This window comes from Triticum aestivum, chromosome 2D (assembly GCF_018294505.1).
Source record: "Triticum aestivum cultivar Chinese Spring chromosome 2D, IWGSC CS RefSeq v2.1, whole genome shotgun sequence".
Taxonomy (NCBI): domain Eukaryota; kingdom Viridiplantae; phylum Streptophyta; class Magnoliopsida; order Poales; family Poaceae; genus Triticum; species Triticum aestivum.
The window spans coordinates 597463907-597481667 of NC_057799.1; the positions used below are offsets into that span (position 1 = coordinate 597463907).

A 17761-nucleotide genomic window follows, 5' to 3' on the forward strand; every position below is an offset into this window, starting at 1 on the left:
ATCTACAATAACATAGACAAGCAAAATACTATCAGGTACTAAGTTCATGATAAATTTAAGTTCAGTTAATCATATTACTTAAGAACTCCCACTTAGATAGACATCCCTCTAATCATCTAAGTGATCACGTGATCCATATCAACTAAACCATAACCGATCATCACGTGAGATGGAGTAGTTTTCAATGGTGAACATCACTATGTTGATCATATCTACTATATGATTCACGCTTGACCTTTCGGTCTCAGTGTTCTGAGGCCATATCTGCATATGCTAGGCTCGTCAAGTTTAACCCGAGTATTCTGCGTGTGCAAAACTGTCTTGCACCCGTTGTAGATGAACGTTGAGCTTATCACACCCGATCATCACGTGGTGTCTCGGCACGACAAACTTTGGCAACGGTGCATACTCAGGGAGAACACTTTTACCTTGAAATTTAGTGAGAGATCATCTTATAATGCTACCATCAAACAAAGCAGAATAAGATGCATAAAGGATAAACATCACATGCAATCAATATAAGTGATATGATATGGCCATCATCATCTTGTGCCTTTGATCTCCATCTCCAAAGCACCGTCATGATCACCATCGTCACCGGCGCGACACCTTGATCTCCATCAAAGCATCGTTCTCGTCTCGCCAATTATTGCTTCTACGACTATTGCTACCGCTTAGTGATAAAGTAAAGCAATTACAGGGCGATTGCATTGCATACTATAAAGCGACAACCATATGGCTCCTGCCAGTTGCCGATAACTCTGTTCCAAAACATGATCATCTCATACAATAAATATAGAATCATGCCTTGACCATATCACATCACAACATGCCCTGCAAAAACAAGTTAGACGTCCTCTACTTTGTTGTTGCAAGTTTTACGTGGCTGCTACGGGCTGAGCAAGAACCGTTCTTACCTACGCATCAAAACCACAACGATAGTTCGTCAAGTTAGTGTTATTTTAACCTTCTGAAGGACCGTGCGTAGTCACACTCGGTTCAACTAAACTTGGAGAAACTAACACCCGCCAGCCACCTGTGTGCGAAGCACGTTGGTAGAACCAGTCTCGCGTAAGCGTACGCGTAATGTCGGTCTGGGCCGCTTCATCCAACAATACCGCCGAACCAAAGTATGACATGCTGGTAAGCAGTATGACTTGTATCGCCCACAACTCACTTGTGTTCTACTCGTGCATATAACATCTACGCATAAACCTGGCTCGGATGCCACTGTTGGGGAACGTAGTAATTTCAAAAAAATTCCTACGCAGACGCAAGATCATGGTGATGCATAGCAACGAGAGGGGAGAGTGTCGTCTACGTACCCTCGTAGACCGTAAGCGGAAGCGTTATAACAACGCGGTTGATGTAGTCGTACGTCTTCACGGTCGACCGATCCTCAGCACCGAACGTACGGCACCTCCGCGTTCAGTACACGTTCAGCTCGATGACGTCCCGCGAACTCACGATCTAGTAGAGCTTCCGGGAAGAGCTTCGTCAACACGACGGCGTGGTGACGGTGTTGATGAAGCTACCGACGCAGGGCTTCACCTAAGCACCGCTACGATATGACCGAGGTGGATTATGGTGGAGGGGGCACCGCACACGGCTAAAAGATCAATGATCAATTGTTGTGTCACCAAGGGGTGCCTCCCTCCCCGTATATAAAGGAGTGGAGGAGGGGGAGGGGCCGGCCCCCTATGGCGCGCCCCATGAGGAGTCCTACTCCCACCGGGAGTAGGACTCCCCCCTTCCAAGTAGGAGTAGGAGAGGAGAGGGAAGGGAGAGAGGAAGAGAAGGAAAGGGGGGCGCTGCCCCCCCCCCTCCTTGTTCAATTCGGACTAGAGGGGGAGGGGGCGCGCGGCTGCCCTGGCCGCCCCTCCTCTTCTCCCACTAGGGCCCAATAGGACCAATAAACTCCCCGGGGGGTTCCGGTAACCCCCCGGTACTCCGGTATATGTCCGACACCTCCCGAAACACTTCCGGTGTCCGAACATAGTCGTCAAATATATCGATCTTTACGTCTCGACCATTTCGAGACTCCTCGTCATGTCCATGATCATATCCGGGACTCCGAACTACCTTCGGTACATCAAAACACAAAAACTCATAATACCGATCATCACAGAACTTTAAGCGTGCGGACCCTACGGGTTCGAGAACTATGTAGACATGACCGAGACATGTCTCCGGTCAATAACCAATAGCGAAACCTGGATGCTCATATTGGTTCCTACATATTCTACGAAGATCTTTATCGGTCAAACCGCATAACAACATACGTTGTTCCCTTTGTCATCGGTATGTTACTTGCCCGAGATTCGATCGTCGGTATCTCAATACCTAGCTCAATCTCGTTACCGGCAAGTCTCTTTACTCATTCTGTAATGCATCATCCTGCAACTAACTCATTAGTCACATTTCTTGCAAGGCTTATTGTGATGTGCATTACCGAGAGGGCCCAGAGATACCTCTCCGACAATCGGAGTGACAAATCCTAATCTCGATCTATGCCAACTCAACAAACACCATCGGAGACACCTGTAGAGCACCTTTATAATCACCCAGTTACATTGTGACGTTTGGTAGCACACAAAGTGTTCTTCCGGTATTCGGGAGTTGCATAATCTCATAGTCATAGGAACATGTATAAGTCATGGAGAAAGCAATAGCAGTAAACTAAACGATCAAATGCTAAGCTAACGGAATGGGTCAAGTCAATCACATCATTCTCCTAATGATGTGATCCCGTTAATCAAATGACAACTCATGTCCATGGCTAGGAAACTTAACCATCTTTGATTAACGGGCTAGTCAAGTAGAGGCATACTAGTGATACTATGTTTGTCTATGTATTATGTATTATGTCTTCGGTTAATACAATTCTAGCATGAATAATAAACATTTATCATGATATGAGGAAATAAATAATAACTTTATTATTGCCTCTAGGGCATATTTCCTTCAGGGTCTTGGCCGTGTTTGTCTCCAGCATCGTCGTCCATGCCGTCGATGTCTTCCGAGGTGTAGTCCAGCATGTCGGTTAAATCTTCGACAGTGGCTATGAAGTGGGTGGTGGGTGGGACGTAAAATTCCCCGCTCTCAGCCCCTAGTCCGGGCTGGGCGTAGTTCTGAAGTGATTACTCTGAAATGGCGAGGGATCGCATTAAGTCCAGAGCCTCGTTTAAGAGCGAGGTTTGGACGTGGAGGCGAGAGTCCGCAGGGCTGGCCAGAGTGAGAGCTTCCTGGCTATGCCTTTTTGACGCGGACCTCGAGAGTTCGGATATGGAGTCCGGTGGCGAGTCCCGCCTTTTAATGATAGGGGGAACCTGGACTGTTTCCAAGTTCGCCGTGGACACGATCGTCTCCGGATCCTCGATAATGCGGTTTGTAGCGGAGAGTTCGGTGGGCTCCAGACTCCCATCTTCGGACCTGGTAGTTTGCTCTGGATCTAGGGCCAGAGCCGTGGTCGGGGCCGTAAACCCTTCAAAGATCAAGTCTCCTCGGATATCAGCGACATAGTTTAGGTTCCCGAAACTGATCTGATGACCAGGGGCGTAGCTATCGATCTTCTCAAGGTGGCCAATCGAGTTGGCATGCAGTGAGAAGCCGTCGAATACAAAATTTGGCCGGGGGGGAGTCTCCCCCGACACAGCATCATTGTAGATGATCGATCGAGCCATCAAACCTTCTGTTGGCAGCATAGGGGAACTCTCAATGAAAGCACCAATGTTGGTGTCAAAACCGGCCGATCCAGGGTAGGGGTCCCGAACTGTGCGTCTGAGGATCGAAGGTAACAGGAGGCGGGGGACACGATGTTTACCCAGGTTCGGGCCCTCTTAATGGAGATAATACCCTACTTCCAGCTTGATTGACTTTGATGAGTATAGGGGTTACAAGAGTTGATCTACCTCGAGATCGTAATGGCTAAACCCTAGATGTCTAGCATGTATGATTGTGATTGCCTCTACGGACTAAACCCTCCAGTTTATATAGACACCGGAGGGGCCTAGGGTTGTACAGAGTCGGTTTAGAGAGAAAGGAATCTTCACATCCGAACGCCAAGCTTGCCATCCACGCAAAGGAGAGTCCCAACCGGACACGGGGGATGGCCTTCTATCTTGTATCTTCACAGCCCATCAGTCCGGCCCATGTCACATAGCCTGGACGCCCGGAGACCCCCTAATCCAGGACTCCCTCAACTGCATTCTTCAAAGGCTTCAAAACGTTGATTCGTATCCAGACACGATAAAAATTTCCTGTGAAATCCTGCGATGGTGGTTCAGCAAAGAGAACCTCTCCAATCTTTGTCGCAAGAGCCGACACTAGATGTGCAAACAGGTCTGGAACGTCATGGATTTGAGCCCAGATTTCAATAGTGTCAAGCTGGACTATGGAGGGTTTTACAAGTCCATCATACGGCTTTATGATCACCGCATCACCCCTAAAGTGCCAAGTGCCGTCCTGGGTGACTCTCTCCCAATCTCCTAAGCAAGAGAATTGGGCGGTGTAAAGGTTGTCCTCCAATGGCTTGAATTTTACTTCCTGGGCAAGATCCCATGTCGCCCGCATGTTCTTGAAGAACCAAAATGGACTATATGTTTTGCTTGAGTGAACCCTAATCAGGGCAACCCATCGTGCGGCCTCCAGCAGAACCTCTTTCTCATCAAAAACAACGTCGTCCAGGTCATCCTCCGTCAGTCCCAGCTCTTGCATCAGCTTTTCCACGTCCTCGGCCTCCGCTTGATCCGCCATCGCACACCCCGAAGCCTTGTTGGATGACATCCTGAACCCTAGTCCGATGAAACCGATCAGACCCTCCTGATGAAACCCTAACCCTCCCCCGTCCCAACCTCTCCAGTGCGGGCGCACGGGCCAGGGAAGGCGCTACGGAGGTAGGGGAAAACGATCTCGACGGTGCCGGGAGAAAACAAAACCCTAACGAGTGGGAAGTCTGGTGAACTGAGTTAGGCGCATCTGTCTCTGTTCATCCTCAGACGATCTACATGGGCCGGCCTATTAGGCCTATTTTCTTTCTTCCGCAACGGGCGCTACGCGTGGTTTTATTTGGGACAAACGTAGCTAGTTTTTTTTCTTTGTTTTTCTGTTGGATTTTCGTTCAGTTTTCCTACTGTTTTATTATTTCGTTTTCGAATTTTTTACTTTTCGTTCTTAATTTTATTTATTACTTTTTTATTTTTTAAATGCATTATTTCTCATGAAATTTCTCAAATTTGCAATCATCTTTAAATTTTGAATCTAATTCAAATACATGAAATTTTTATATTTCCTTTTTAAAATCATGATTTTTTTTCTTTGAAATTCAATGGATTTTTTTGAAATTGGTAAACTCTTTTTCCCAAATTCATGAAAAATATCAAATCTATGAGTTTTTTTTAAATTCGTGAAAAAATTAAATTCCCGAACATTTTTTCAATTCGTGAACACTTCTTTGAATATGTGGACATTTTTTTAGTCCCCAATTTTTTTGTATTTCCTGTATATTTTCAAATTCGTTAATATTTTAAATTTCTCAAACATTTTTGAAAACATTGATTTAAAAAATTACTAATAAAATTAAAACCGACGATTTTCTACGTGGACAACAAACCAGCCCTTGCAAATAACAAGCAAGAAAAATAAGTGAGTGGGCGAGCGGCCGAGCAAGCCTGGCGAAGGAGAGATCTGGAAGATCAGTGGGTCGTCCCGATCCAGCGGCGCGTGAGCGCTGGTTCTTCAATAGCCGCTATGGGTCTGTTTGGATTCCAGCCAACAGCCGCCATGCCAAAACATTGGATGTGGATGATGACCAAATATTTGGCACGACCAGGCTGCATGGGCATCTCCAGTTCATTTTGTTGCCAACTCTTGGTCTTGACCAGGGCGTGGGCGGTTGGATGCTGTGCCAAAGTTTTGGCTGGCCCACGATTTGGTAGGGCTGGCTAGGGCAGCATCCAAACAGCTCCTATATGCGCCAATTCGAAGGTCTCGTTGCGAGACAAAAGGACCGCCTGACTCATGTAGATTTTTGCATCTTCACTCTTTTGCATCATGGCTGATGTTGTAGAATTTTTCTCGCAATGAAAGATGTTTTCGCTGCAGCATTGCTGTTTTTGTCGTCGTTGTTGCATAAAATCGTCTCAGCAGCAACAACCTCTATCCCACGTGGCGCTTGTCATCTCTCCTCTTCCTCCGTCGCGTCGCCTCTGGGATTGCAACCGCCATGTGACGGTGCATGACAAGCACGGCCCGTCCTTTATTTTGAACACAGTACAGACATAAGCGCTCATATATACGTGCATACACTCACCCCTATGAACACACGCACGCACACCCTACCCCTATGAGCACCTCCGAGAGACTGAGCTGGCATATCATTTTGAGATTTTAAGAGATCACCGTAGGCGCCTACGGTGATCTCTTAAAACGTCTCCTCCCACTAAACACGCATCACCGAAAATCCTGAAATAAATCCAAGATAAATAAGAGCACCAGAACTTGAATCCTGGTGGGCTGGGGATATCATTGTCCACCTAACCGTCCAACCATATGTTGGTTCGCAGCACGCCCCGTCCTTGCATCTCCATGTTGGTGCCCTGGTCTTGCAATGCAGCTTGCTGTGTGTTATGCGCAAAGGTCGTCTCACCCAATTCACAACATAGTGGGGTGTCGTTCTTGAGCATGGGATCTGAGGTGGGTGTCAATTGGGGGGGGGGGGGGGGGGGGGGTCGAGACAAGTACGAGGAAGAAGATTCCAGATCCGTCCAGGGAAGGAGAGGAGGAAAAACTGACGTGCAAGGGCCCACAACACATGTTGCACGCACATTTCCAAAAAATAATTTACTTAATATTTTTAAAGTGTTCATCATTCATTTAAAATATATTTACGTAGTGTAAAAATTTTGTTCGCGCTAATTTCTAGAATGTTCTTATGGTTCAAAAACAATTTTGAAATTTTAAAAATGTTCATGTGTTTTTTAAATAGTCCTCTCATTTATTTTTTTAAATAGTACAATATAAAAAATGACACATAATTTCAAAAACTCTTTATTGCCAAAAAATGTATGTGACATTTAAAGAAAATATTTATGTGTTTCAAAAAATGTTTATCACATTTTAAAATTGTTATGAAATATAAACAAATGTGCGTATAATTTTATAAAAATGTTTCATATCATCAAAATATTCACACTCTACATATGTTCATGACATTTTTAAATATTTATACAATGTCAAAAAAAATTGCGTAATTAAAAAAATGGTAAGCCTGTATACGAAAATGTTCAGCATGTATTTGAAGAAAAAGCCCACATGTATTTGAAAAATGAAGAAAAGGGGAAAACAGAAATTAGAAAAAAAAATCAAAAAATCATTAAAAACTGATATAAAACACATCGAAACAAAGAAAATAAAAAAGCTGATGGAAACTTCTAATACCGGATCCATAAAAACTTCCCAAAACTGCTTAGAGAAGTTTCCAAGAATACATAAATGGGCTGGTCCGCTTGCCCACACGCCAAAGGCCGGGCGCGCTTCTGTGTCGCAAAGAGCGAGCTCTATTGCCTGTTCCCCACATTAGGAAAGGAAAGGATGGTTGCAGCTAGGGTTATATTTAGATCAACTAAGGATTCTACGGCATAGGCGACGACAAGTTTTTCAGAGAACGACCAACCTTTATCCAGTAATGTTTAAAGGAATACACATATAGCAAGGGGGGTTACACAGCGAGATATGTCGACATGAAGCTAGAGAAGTCGCAGCCCTGGCCGACCTGTGTACCTCAGCATCCACATCTCAAGGGCAAAAGTGGAGAGGGCCCTTATTATTAAGTCAAGAATAACCAATAGATGTGGCATAGCTAACCATTTACAACAAGGATACATTAAAATGTTGTCAGAATTTCTTTCTGTTGCTACCTACATAGAACCAACTGTTATATTATTATTATTACACTTGATCAGCTATAAGTTAACAGCTTGGTACAAACAATGTTAGGCAGCTGCAGACAGGGCTGGACTAATCACATCTCGATGTCCTCCAAATCTGGCAGAGGGAAACGAAGTATAGCTGCTATTCCTGTCAACTGCGCCAATTCTGTTCAAACATATCAGGAGAGAAAAATGCAATCTCAGAATGCAGGAAATGTGCAGAAAATTGATTTGTAATAAAGAAATTCCTTATTGCTTCAACTTTTTTGCCATAGCATCAACTATAACTGTATTTAGTTAATTTTAAATTCTCCTTGCACATTTCCAACAGTGTGACACTTTATTGCATCTCAATATTTTTCTTTGATTGTAGTGTGAAATGAGCAATTATGAACAAGGTGTGCGAGTTCAAAATAGTGGCAGTATACTCACGGTCGCCGGAGACATGCATCGAAGAAAATATGTGCACTGTACCACCATATTTCTTGACTGACTCAACCAAGTTCACATACTTTCTCCTGCTAGCGATGTCCGTGTTCCTACAAGGGCAAGCAGAAGGAGAATAAATAAACAGCAAGACTGTACAGGCAAATTGCAACTCATGAACTTCTGCTTCAATTTTCAGGTCATATTAGATGCATAGGAAGCGCATGTACATACAGATATTCGGCTTGAAGCCACTCATCAAATATGGGAACCTCCCTTGCTAATGCCCAGACTAACAAAAGTGAATTATTGATATGCCCAGACTAACAAAATGAACTATTGAAAGGGCAGCCTGCTATTTTTTCTTGCAGAAAATTTTCGATTCCATTCCTATGTGTAAATAGCCTAATATGGATTCACAATCAATAGCATCTTCAAAATCAAGAGTAGTGATCAGCAACCAGCTCATGTTGCAAACGTATTTCAGCTGAACAAAGCAGGCTACATAGAGCAATAACTTGACCTAAGTTTCTGCTCGTGACCTTTCAAAAATAAAGTTTGTAGTACTCACTAGTTAGAACACATAGTAGTAGTCGCTACAATAATTCTCTTGGTATCAAGTGCTCGTTCATGCCATGATGAACAGTAAGGAGTGGAAATTAATATATACCGAACCAATATTTCAGAATTTGCAAAACGCAAGTATTTCATTAACCTAATGTTTCCTGGTGAGCCACACCATTCGTCCATAGCAGGTAGGCAAGCAAGCTTAACTAACCTACCACAATGGCCACATTGCACAGTTTTGTTGCATCGAGACTTCTTTGTCAAGTTTTTTGTGGCTGTAGTTTTCCACTTGTTCTAATACCAAACCAACCACATTTTTCAAACAGAACATATGCACAAGAAATAACAGTATAATCAATTCCATAAACATGACTTATACCGAAACAAAGTATCTGTCATCAGAAGAGTTTGTATTGCAAGACGTTCATGTGCGACCTCAACGTGCTTAGGTCCATAACACGCTCGGGCTGAGTCCTGCAATTAAGCAGCAAACATTTAAGTCTAATCAGATATACTTGAACTAAGCAGAATCAATGGCTGGAAGTCATAAACACATAAAATCAGTACTGTAACTGTTCTTCTGATACAAGTGTGTATGTATATGTATACATGGTCAACATCTAAGCAATAGCAACATATTAGATAAGTTAAATAGTACTCCCTCCGTTCCTAAATATAAGTCTTTTTGGAGATTCACATACGGATGTATATAGACATTTTAGAATGTAGATTCACTCATTTTGCTCCGTATGTAGTCCGCATTGGAATCTCTAAAAAGACTTATATTTAGGAACGGAGGGAGTACTGAACATGTCAAAAGCCATCAGTTACAAGTTTGCTTGTTCAAGAGGCTTACATTAGTAAGCATAGCGAAGAATTCCTTCAAAGCTTGCACCTGCAAATTACAATAGAAATACAAGAAAAGATCTGAGCAGCTGCACTTATAATCTGTTTTGAAAGTGTCTGGCATGTGTAGCTAATCAAGATATGGAATTTTTTCAGAGGAATCATACATGTAAGTTACAGGATATATTGACAACAGGGAGTTCTAAATCAGACTTACCTCCTGTGCCGCTTTTGTATCTTTTATCAGTGACATCACACCTGGGGTGTCCAAAACTTCCTTCAAACTATGCCTATACCAAATAACCAATAATCAACAGCAACATTAGGATCAAAGAAAACAGAGAGCAAAGAGAAAATAGAGGACCAGGAAATACATAAACCAACCACTCATTTAGCAAATATATAGCTCAGTAGAGAATTAGAGTATTCCAGAATGACCATACAACTGGTCACAGGCAAATGAACCACTTGTATCAGCCGGATAGACATGTTAGTAGTACCACATCAAGCAAGTTTCCAACAGATTATTCAGAATTTTAGAAGCAGAACCTAAATCTCCAAGTATTACCCTGTTCTAGCTTAAATAAAAGGGGAAAGATAGACGGCCAAAACAGGTCGAGGAGTACACAGAATCAATTGAATGAGAAAATATAGAACTCACTTGTAGCCTGAAGGTGCATGTGCAAGAATAATGCGTGATTTGTTCTCAATTATTACTCTCAAGTCTCGCCGTGCAGCTTCAAGATGCATGTAATCACGAAACTGATCCTGTAATTAAGATAAAAAGAGAAGAAAAAAGAATAGGAATTGATATTATTTTCATGATGAAGATATGGAGGGTTTAACTTATGCAAGTAGCAATAGATGAACCAAAATGGAAGTAGACAGCAGCACATGTTTCAAGTTGGAAACAAGTGTAGATGGCAAAAGCAACATGCAATGATGCAATTGACTATATTGCCAGGTGCAGCCAAAACCATGATAATTTGACCATACTACACTGATACATAAATTTTAAACTGTATGTACTCAGAAAACTCCCTACTTACCCATTAAAACAGGACAACGAGTGACGGTAAACTATACGTGGACGGTGGATGTTAGTACAGTACTTACACACTCAAGTTGGTAACAAAATTAGGGAATGGAAACATCAGGCTTTGGGTAGTCCCTCGAGACATGGAATATAGCTGCAGAACATATTGTTTATAAGGCGTCCCGTCTTGCATGCTTAAGCGGCGCTTCGGAGCCAAGGTGCCCTGGCAGCGCCTTACAACTATGCCCGCTTTAGGTGCTAAGGCATCAGGGTGGTTGGTGCTTGCCTGAGGTCGCGTTACCACCTTATAAACAATGAATCAGTGCTGACATATGATACGACCAGAGCAACATATAAGCCCGAGACCTTTTTCGTGAAGCATGGTTTATTTTACTATTTGATAGGTTATTAACATTAACTGACTGGTTTCTATTTTGCCTATCAAGATCGACTCAGAAATTGATTTAACATCACATGACAGATATATTTATCGTTCTTCAAAAAACATTGTTTAAGATGTTTTCACAGGCTGGTGACCCTTATAAAGAAAGTATTATAATAATATATATTTTTCCTCTAGGTATGTGATTACCTTAGTAAAACCTGGGCTTGCAATTACAACACACTGGACCACTTCGAAATCAATGTGCTTCAGCAAGGCCTGCAGACAAGCAATGTAATGTGTTGCAAAAAAAAATCATTTATAAACATTCTCATTTCTTGTGAACTTTGAACAGATTATTATGTGCTTACCTGCAAAACATGCTCAAAGAACTTCTTGAGAGCCTGCATAGGAAAAAAAAGGCTGCCAACTCAGTAGCAAATAGATAAGACAAAGGAAATCCACATTATCTTATAGGATAGTTAACGTACCGACTCGTAACCAGCAATGGCAGGTCCATGTTTCCTAGGAATCGAGGTTTCAACACGTGACCTTGTTGCTGTTATGCTGTTTAAAACAGTCATGGCTAGTAAGTTGAATGAAAAGGCAGAAACAACTAAAGCCAATCAAGGACTAGGGAAGCAATAGTAAGAACATGCCAGAATCTATATGACCACTGGATGTTCATATTTAGGGGAGACCATAGACAAATCTGTTGTTCCTGTGTAACTGCACAGGGTGTGTGAATATTGAATGAAAATACTCATGAAACTTCAGTTTGGTGTTAGCACTATCTGACATTCTAGTTCAAAATCGGTACCATCACAAGATTATTCTTTTCCATTACATATTTAATAGTTATGGATTCTTGTCCAACATCGTCTGAGATGGTTTCAACTCTAGCCTACCCCAACCTTGTTTGGAACTGAGGCTTTGTTGTTGTTGTTGGATTTGTCCCTGGAAATACCCACCCCCCCCCCCCCCCCCCCACCACCACCACACACACACTCACAAAATGAAAAATCAACTTTTAAGGTAATGGTCGCTTGGATAATAGAACCTCATCAAAAGGGTGCAAAGGTCAATGTAACTTCATGAGGTATGCTTATCATGAGAGAATCAGACAAGCTTAGTGTAAGGTTATTCTATGAAATAATCATATTTAGCATGACTTGCATGGGATCTAATTATTTAAAGCAATTCAAGAAGAGAAAACAATGAAATATTATGTTCAGCGAGTGAAAAATGTTTTTGGGTACCTTCTCCCAATAAGGAATAAGTGAGCAAGTCCTTCTTGCATGAGAATAACTGCTAGATCAGCACTTGCAGTAGGATCTGAAGAGGTTTAGGTGCACACAATTAAAATACTGTCTTTTTTCTTTTGTGAAGCAGTAGCAGTGAAGCAGATAATGATAAAGGCTGTAATATCTGTCGAAGATAAATCACATACCACATGCTTGTTGGATGGTATCAAGTGCTAACCAATCCCAATATTCCTACACAAGTAGAAAGAGTACCATTTAGATTTTCAGAGCCATATCCAAAATTAAAACTGATTCCAAGTTTAAGCCAAGGGTACTTATCATCAATTGTAAACCAATATGGTAGTCCACAGAGTAAACAGATACAATAGCTTAAAATAATTTTTGGGCATACCTTTCGTAGAACAAAAGGTCTCTTCAGCTCAAGTTCTAAAGTATGAAACTGGCCAATCTTCACGTGATCATTCTCAGTAATATTTTTGCCACGGACGCGCAAAACGTTCCCCTCCTTGTCATAATCTACAGACTATGCCAAAGATAAAGAATCGTGTCATTATCAAATTAGAAAAGCATGTAATTTGTTTTTTATAGCATTGGAAAGAACAATAAACAAAACAAAGAAAAGCGATGTATAAGGTGTTAATTCCTAGGCATGGTGCCTTATTACCTCTGCTCAATGTATTTTCGAGTTCTCAAGTGATGATGCTTCATTAGGTGCTCATTATACAACTCTTTTTTTTTGCAAGGAAAGCGCTACATTATTATTCTAACGCAGTGGCAGCAACATGCATATAAGACCTACACAATTGCATCCCTTCTCTAATTTTCAGGTCACGTATCACTTGAGCCTTTCCAGTACATATCCGACAGATATGATCTAGAATCAGTAATAACTCTAAGCTTTTGCAGCCAGTATGCTAATCCCCTACCGCTTTCCATCTGTGATGTCATAAAGTACGCGGTCATAACGACGATGATGCCTGATGTTGGAAGCCAAAATGGTTACAGCTAGAACCATTAAACAAAGCCACTCGATGCAAATAGACAAATGGTATCACCTCAACTACAATTTCCAACTTTAGCTTCACGCGCTCCGCATCACGTCCTCCAGAAGCAGAATCTCTCAGAACTTTCCTGAAAACGAACAGAAGAAGGCGATCAATTTCGAGGGAGATTCCATGGTATACTGGGTAACTGGAAGGCCCTTGAACAAAGGCTTGAACTTATCACAACTATACTACAATGAAGGAGAAAATCACTTATCACACGAATGGTCTACAATCCCCCAGAACCACAGCCAAGAGCTGAGAAATACCCATCATAGCCAGCTCGACCTTATTTTTCTTTCTTCACCTGGCAAACCATGCCTCCCATGCAGGAACCTACCCTAACTCTGCTTGCACTTGCAATGGTCGACCGAGATCCATAAGAGTACTTCAAAACTAGCAATCAGAAAGTGCTAAACCGGGGAGAGCAAATTACATATGGCGGCTGCAGCATCCACCAGAGGACTCGGTTACTAACCACTAGCATAGAGCACATGAGCTGAACCAAAAAGTAAAACAAGAACCATGATGCAAAAGGAGAACTCACCGGACAGTGACGGCCTGGAGGCTGTCCCCGACGGCGATGAGATTGTACGCGTGCCACAGGTCGTCCTCCTCCTCCGGCAGCAGCTGCGCAACCACATGAACGAGCTAGTCAGCAGCCGCACCCACAGAATCCAACCGGGGGCCAGCCCGGGCCGCTCCTCAAACAGAGCGCGCCGCGAGGGATGGGGCGGGGGAGGGGAGAGGGGGAGGAAGAGGGGACCTTGGCGGAGCCGGGCCCGTTTCGGGCGAGATTGCGGTGGACGAGCTTCATCGCGGCAGCCGCCGGAATCCGAGCCGCAAGGATTTTCGCTAGGCTTGCTGTCGGGGACGGCGGCGAGTGGAGGAGAGGGGATTCGCGGCGGCGAGGGTAATTAACCTGCTCTCTTTTTTTCCGCCTCGGTTTACCTTTCCGGGGAATCCTCGTGATTCCGTGTGCTACACCGCTTGGGCCTTGGGCGGCACGAGGGAAGATACGGCCCGGCCCGTGACTGTAAGGCCTGCCTACACGACGCAGCCCAACAAGCCGAGAGAACAGCACAGACCCCCTCTCTCTCCCCCTGGTCGCCGTGTCGCTCGCATCTCCGCACGCACCGCCGTCGCCGCCCGTGCTCCCTTCTCCCCCCTCCCCCCCGCCGACGGCTATCTGTTACTCCGGTCATCTCGCCCCGCCGAGGAAGGAAGGGCATGGCTCTGCGAGCGGCCGCCGCGAGGCTGGCGTCCTCCAGCCTCCGCCGCCGCCACGGCCACCTCCTGCCGGCGGCCGCCAGCGCCAGCCACACGGCCTTCCTCCACTCCCACGCCACCAGCTTCGGTACGCCCCCCGCCCCCCTTCCTCGTCGCCCGCTCTCTCGTGGCCTGCTTGCTGCTCACGGTCTCGTTCCGCGTCAGGATTCAAGCAGGTGCGCGAGGACGAGAAGAGCAAGCTGGTCGGCAACGTGTTCAGCAGCGTCGCCTCCAGCTACGACGTCATGAACGACCTCATGAGCGCTGGGCTGCACCGGCTCTGGAAGGACAGGTTGGTTAGTGGAGCTCAGTCCATTACCCCCTATGGGGATTCGTTGTTCTTACCGGATTCCTCTGACTTCTTTTCCAGGCTGATCTCAAAGCTGAATCCTTTTCCTGGGATGAAGCACCTCGACGTGGCCGGTGGGACAGGTAAAATAATACTCCTAGTTAATAGGGGTGTCCTTCTAGCACTATACCCTCATTCAGAATATAAGATGGGAATCATCAGATTGACGCAATTAGGACAACATAGACAGTCAAAAACGAATTTAGTGGAATCAGATGTCTTGGTACGGTGGCTCTCCCAAATGGCAGGTTCTGGGATGGCTTACCTTACACAAACTTCATACTGATTACTCAGCATTGTTCCCATGTCCATCCTTTCCCTAACATAAGGGTTATGCATTTCCTGTTGCTAATGGTACCTCTATGTTAGTCTGTGAGAGACTCCTCGTTTGTTCTCTGTTGTAATTTCTGTACTAATGTTGATCGTTAACAACAATAAATATTTAAATTTCTGTTCTGCCTCCATGTGGAAATGCAAGATTTATTGTCCATATTTCCTCTCCAAATTGGCAAATAGAGGAGCACATATATTATCTACGAAGTGATGCATTTAAGTAAGGACCTCTTCTTTGTTCTAAAAATTATGTGATGCTCAGCTTATCATAGCCTTGTTCTAGATTGATTGTACAGTGTACACCTTGTCTTCCTGTTGCTACTGTATCTTTTTATTTATGAATGACTTCCTTTTGACATGTTATGCTGCTAAGGAGTTTCTGCACCAATATATTGCCAATTCTCTTGAACACTCGTTATGAAATGTGAAATAATGTACCTGGCATTTCTTCTATGCCAACACCAGGGGATGTTGCGTTCCGTGTAGTCGAAAGAATTAAGAGTGTGAGCCACAGAGCTACGCAGGGTACTCTTACTGATATGGAAGAAGACACTCACATTTATGTTTGTGACATTAATCCAAATATGCTAGAAGTTGGAAAGAAGCGCGCTGCTGAAAAAGGTTGTGGTTCATGAAACTCATTTCACCATGCCACCTTAATTTCAAATGTTGTTCTGTTGTCCGACAGTTTATTCTTATTTCAGGCTACAATGAAGAGCAGTGCCTTAGTTGGGTACAGGGAGATGCAGAAGCTCTTTCTTTTGAGGATGGGTCTATGGATGGCTATACTATTGCATTCGGGATCAGAAATGTTACACACATTGAGAAAGCTCTATCGGAAGCTTACAGGTGGGCCACGCAAGAATCCTGAACCAACTAACAAATCTTACCCCAGTCTCATTTTTAATCTCCTGAAGTTTCTACTATGCTGGAAATTAGATGCATCCATCTGTTCACATATTTGTATTTGATTTTGATTTTTCAAACTTATAAACGGTTGGCAAGTTTTGATTGAATGTTGTTTTCGAGGAGATTTCTCGCTGTAGGATTTGCTGCGTGTCTTATGAAATCCGACTAGTTTCTGTTCTTTGCATCTAATCAGTTTCAGATGGATTTGTGTGTTTCAGAGTTCTAAAGAAAGGAGGAAGGTTCCTATGCTTGGAGTTGAGTCATGTAGATGTTCCAGTTTTTAAAGACATGTAAGTTTTCTTTGGTCAAGCAAGTATGCCAGCATTAATGTCTTGAACATTCTGTTATTAAAATTAAACAAGCAGATGCCGCTCCTACAATTAATTGTCAGCAACTGCACTGTTCGTTTTCAGCATTTGCACTAGGCACTGCAACAAAGTTATAATCTATTAGCAACCAATGTGGCTATGTGTTAAACATCGGCTGAACTTGCCCTAAGTAGGCTCATGTTTCTTGTTGTCGTTTATTTTGTACAAATAGAAATGACCCTTTTTTGTTTATTGCTTCAATGATAGTGTTGTCTCATCCTTCCCAAAAGAATATCTTCCCAGTGCTTTTGTGGAAAGTAATGTTAATGTTGTGTTCTACTGTTTCGATTATTTCTCTCTGAACTTTTGGAAGTTCACTATCCATTTTTTCCTCCAGTTACGACATCTATTCATTTTCTGTGATTCCGGCTGTGGGAGAGCTAGTTGCTGGTGATAGGCAGTCGTACCAATACTTGGTCGAGAGCATTCGTCGGTTTCCAAAACAGGTGAAGATCGGCATTTCTAAAGCATTTCCTGTTACTGAGCTGATTGGTTTCTTCGAAACTTCTTGCTTTTTAGTGATTTCTACCATATGTCAAACCTCTAGAATATCTAGGAGTAATTAGTACCTTGTAAAACAGTATTGACATTGACTGTTCCTGTCACAGCAAAAGATATAAAGCTGAAGGATGCAAGATTACAACACTTTCCAAGCATTTCATGTGTCTGTATATGTTCCGCATGTCTGCTGATCAAACTACTTTTACTTTCCAGGAAAAGTTTGCTCAGATGATCCAGGAAGCTGGATTTGAGGCGGTCGAATATGAAAATCTGGTGGGCGGTGTAGTTGCCATTCACTCTGGAGTGAAACTGTAGTGTATGTCAAATAGCAGCACGGCCGACAGACGCTTCCGTGGGCGATGGTGGATCTGAATCAGGCATTTGGGGCTAACAATTTACCATTTTCTTTGTTTAAAAAAATCATGTAACTATTATTCCTGTTTATGTAATTCAAAATAAGGACAGACAATGATCTGGAGAAAGGTCTTGTTTTTTTTCACAATTTGGTCTCTACTATATATATATAGTTTGTGCAAGCA

General features: G+C 43.3%; 2 protein-coding genes across 2 annotated transcripts; one reads left to right on the plus strand and one right to left on the minus strand.

Annotated features, from left to right (window-relative positions):
• Nucleotides 1-7790: 7790 nt before the first annotated feature.
• Nucleotides 7791-14480, minus strand: LOC123054835 (protein PELOTA 1). Its single transcript, XM_044478695.1, has 15 exons — nt 14260-14480; nt 14041-14123; nt 13506-13581; nt 12842-12973; nt 12636-12681; nt 12445-12520; nt 11677-11752; nt 11557-11589; nt 11396-11464; nt 10429-10535; nt 9985-10057; nt 9778-9816; nt 9301-9395; nt 8361-8467; nt 7791-8094 (listed from the first exon to the last, which is right to left on the minus strand). The coding sequence occupies exons 1-15, from the start codon at nt 14308-14310 to the stop codon at nt 8021-8023; spliced, it is 1137 nt and encodes a 378-aa protein (XP_044334630.1). The 5' UTR covers nt 14311-14480; the 3' UTR covers nt 7791-8020.
• Nucleotides 14481-14575: 95 nt separating this feature from the next.
• Nucleotides 14576-17724, plus strand: LOC123054837 (2-methoxy-6-polyprenyl-1,4-benzoquinol methylase, mitochondrial). Its single transcript, XM_044478698.1, has 8 exons — nt 14576-14850; nt 14928-15054; nt 15133-15194; nt 15910-16065; nt 16149-16293; nt 16572-16643; nt 17059-17167; nt 17436-17724. Exons 1-8 carry the CDS (start codon nt 14724-14726, stop codon nt 17535-17537), a joined length of 900 nt encoding a protein of 299 aa, XP_044334633.1. The 5' UTR covers nt 14576-14723; the 3' UTR covers nt 17538-17724.
• Nucleotides 17725-17761: the final 37 nt, after the last annotated feature.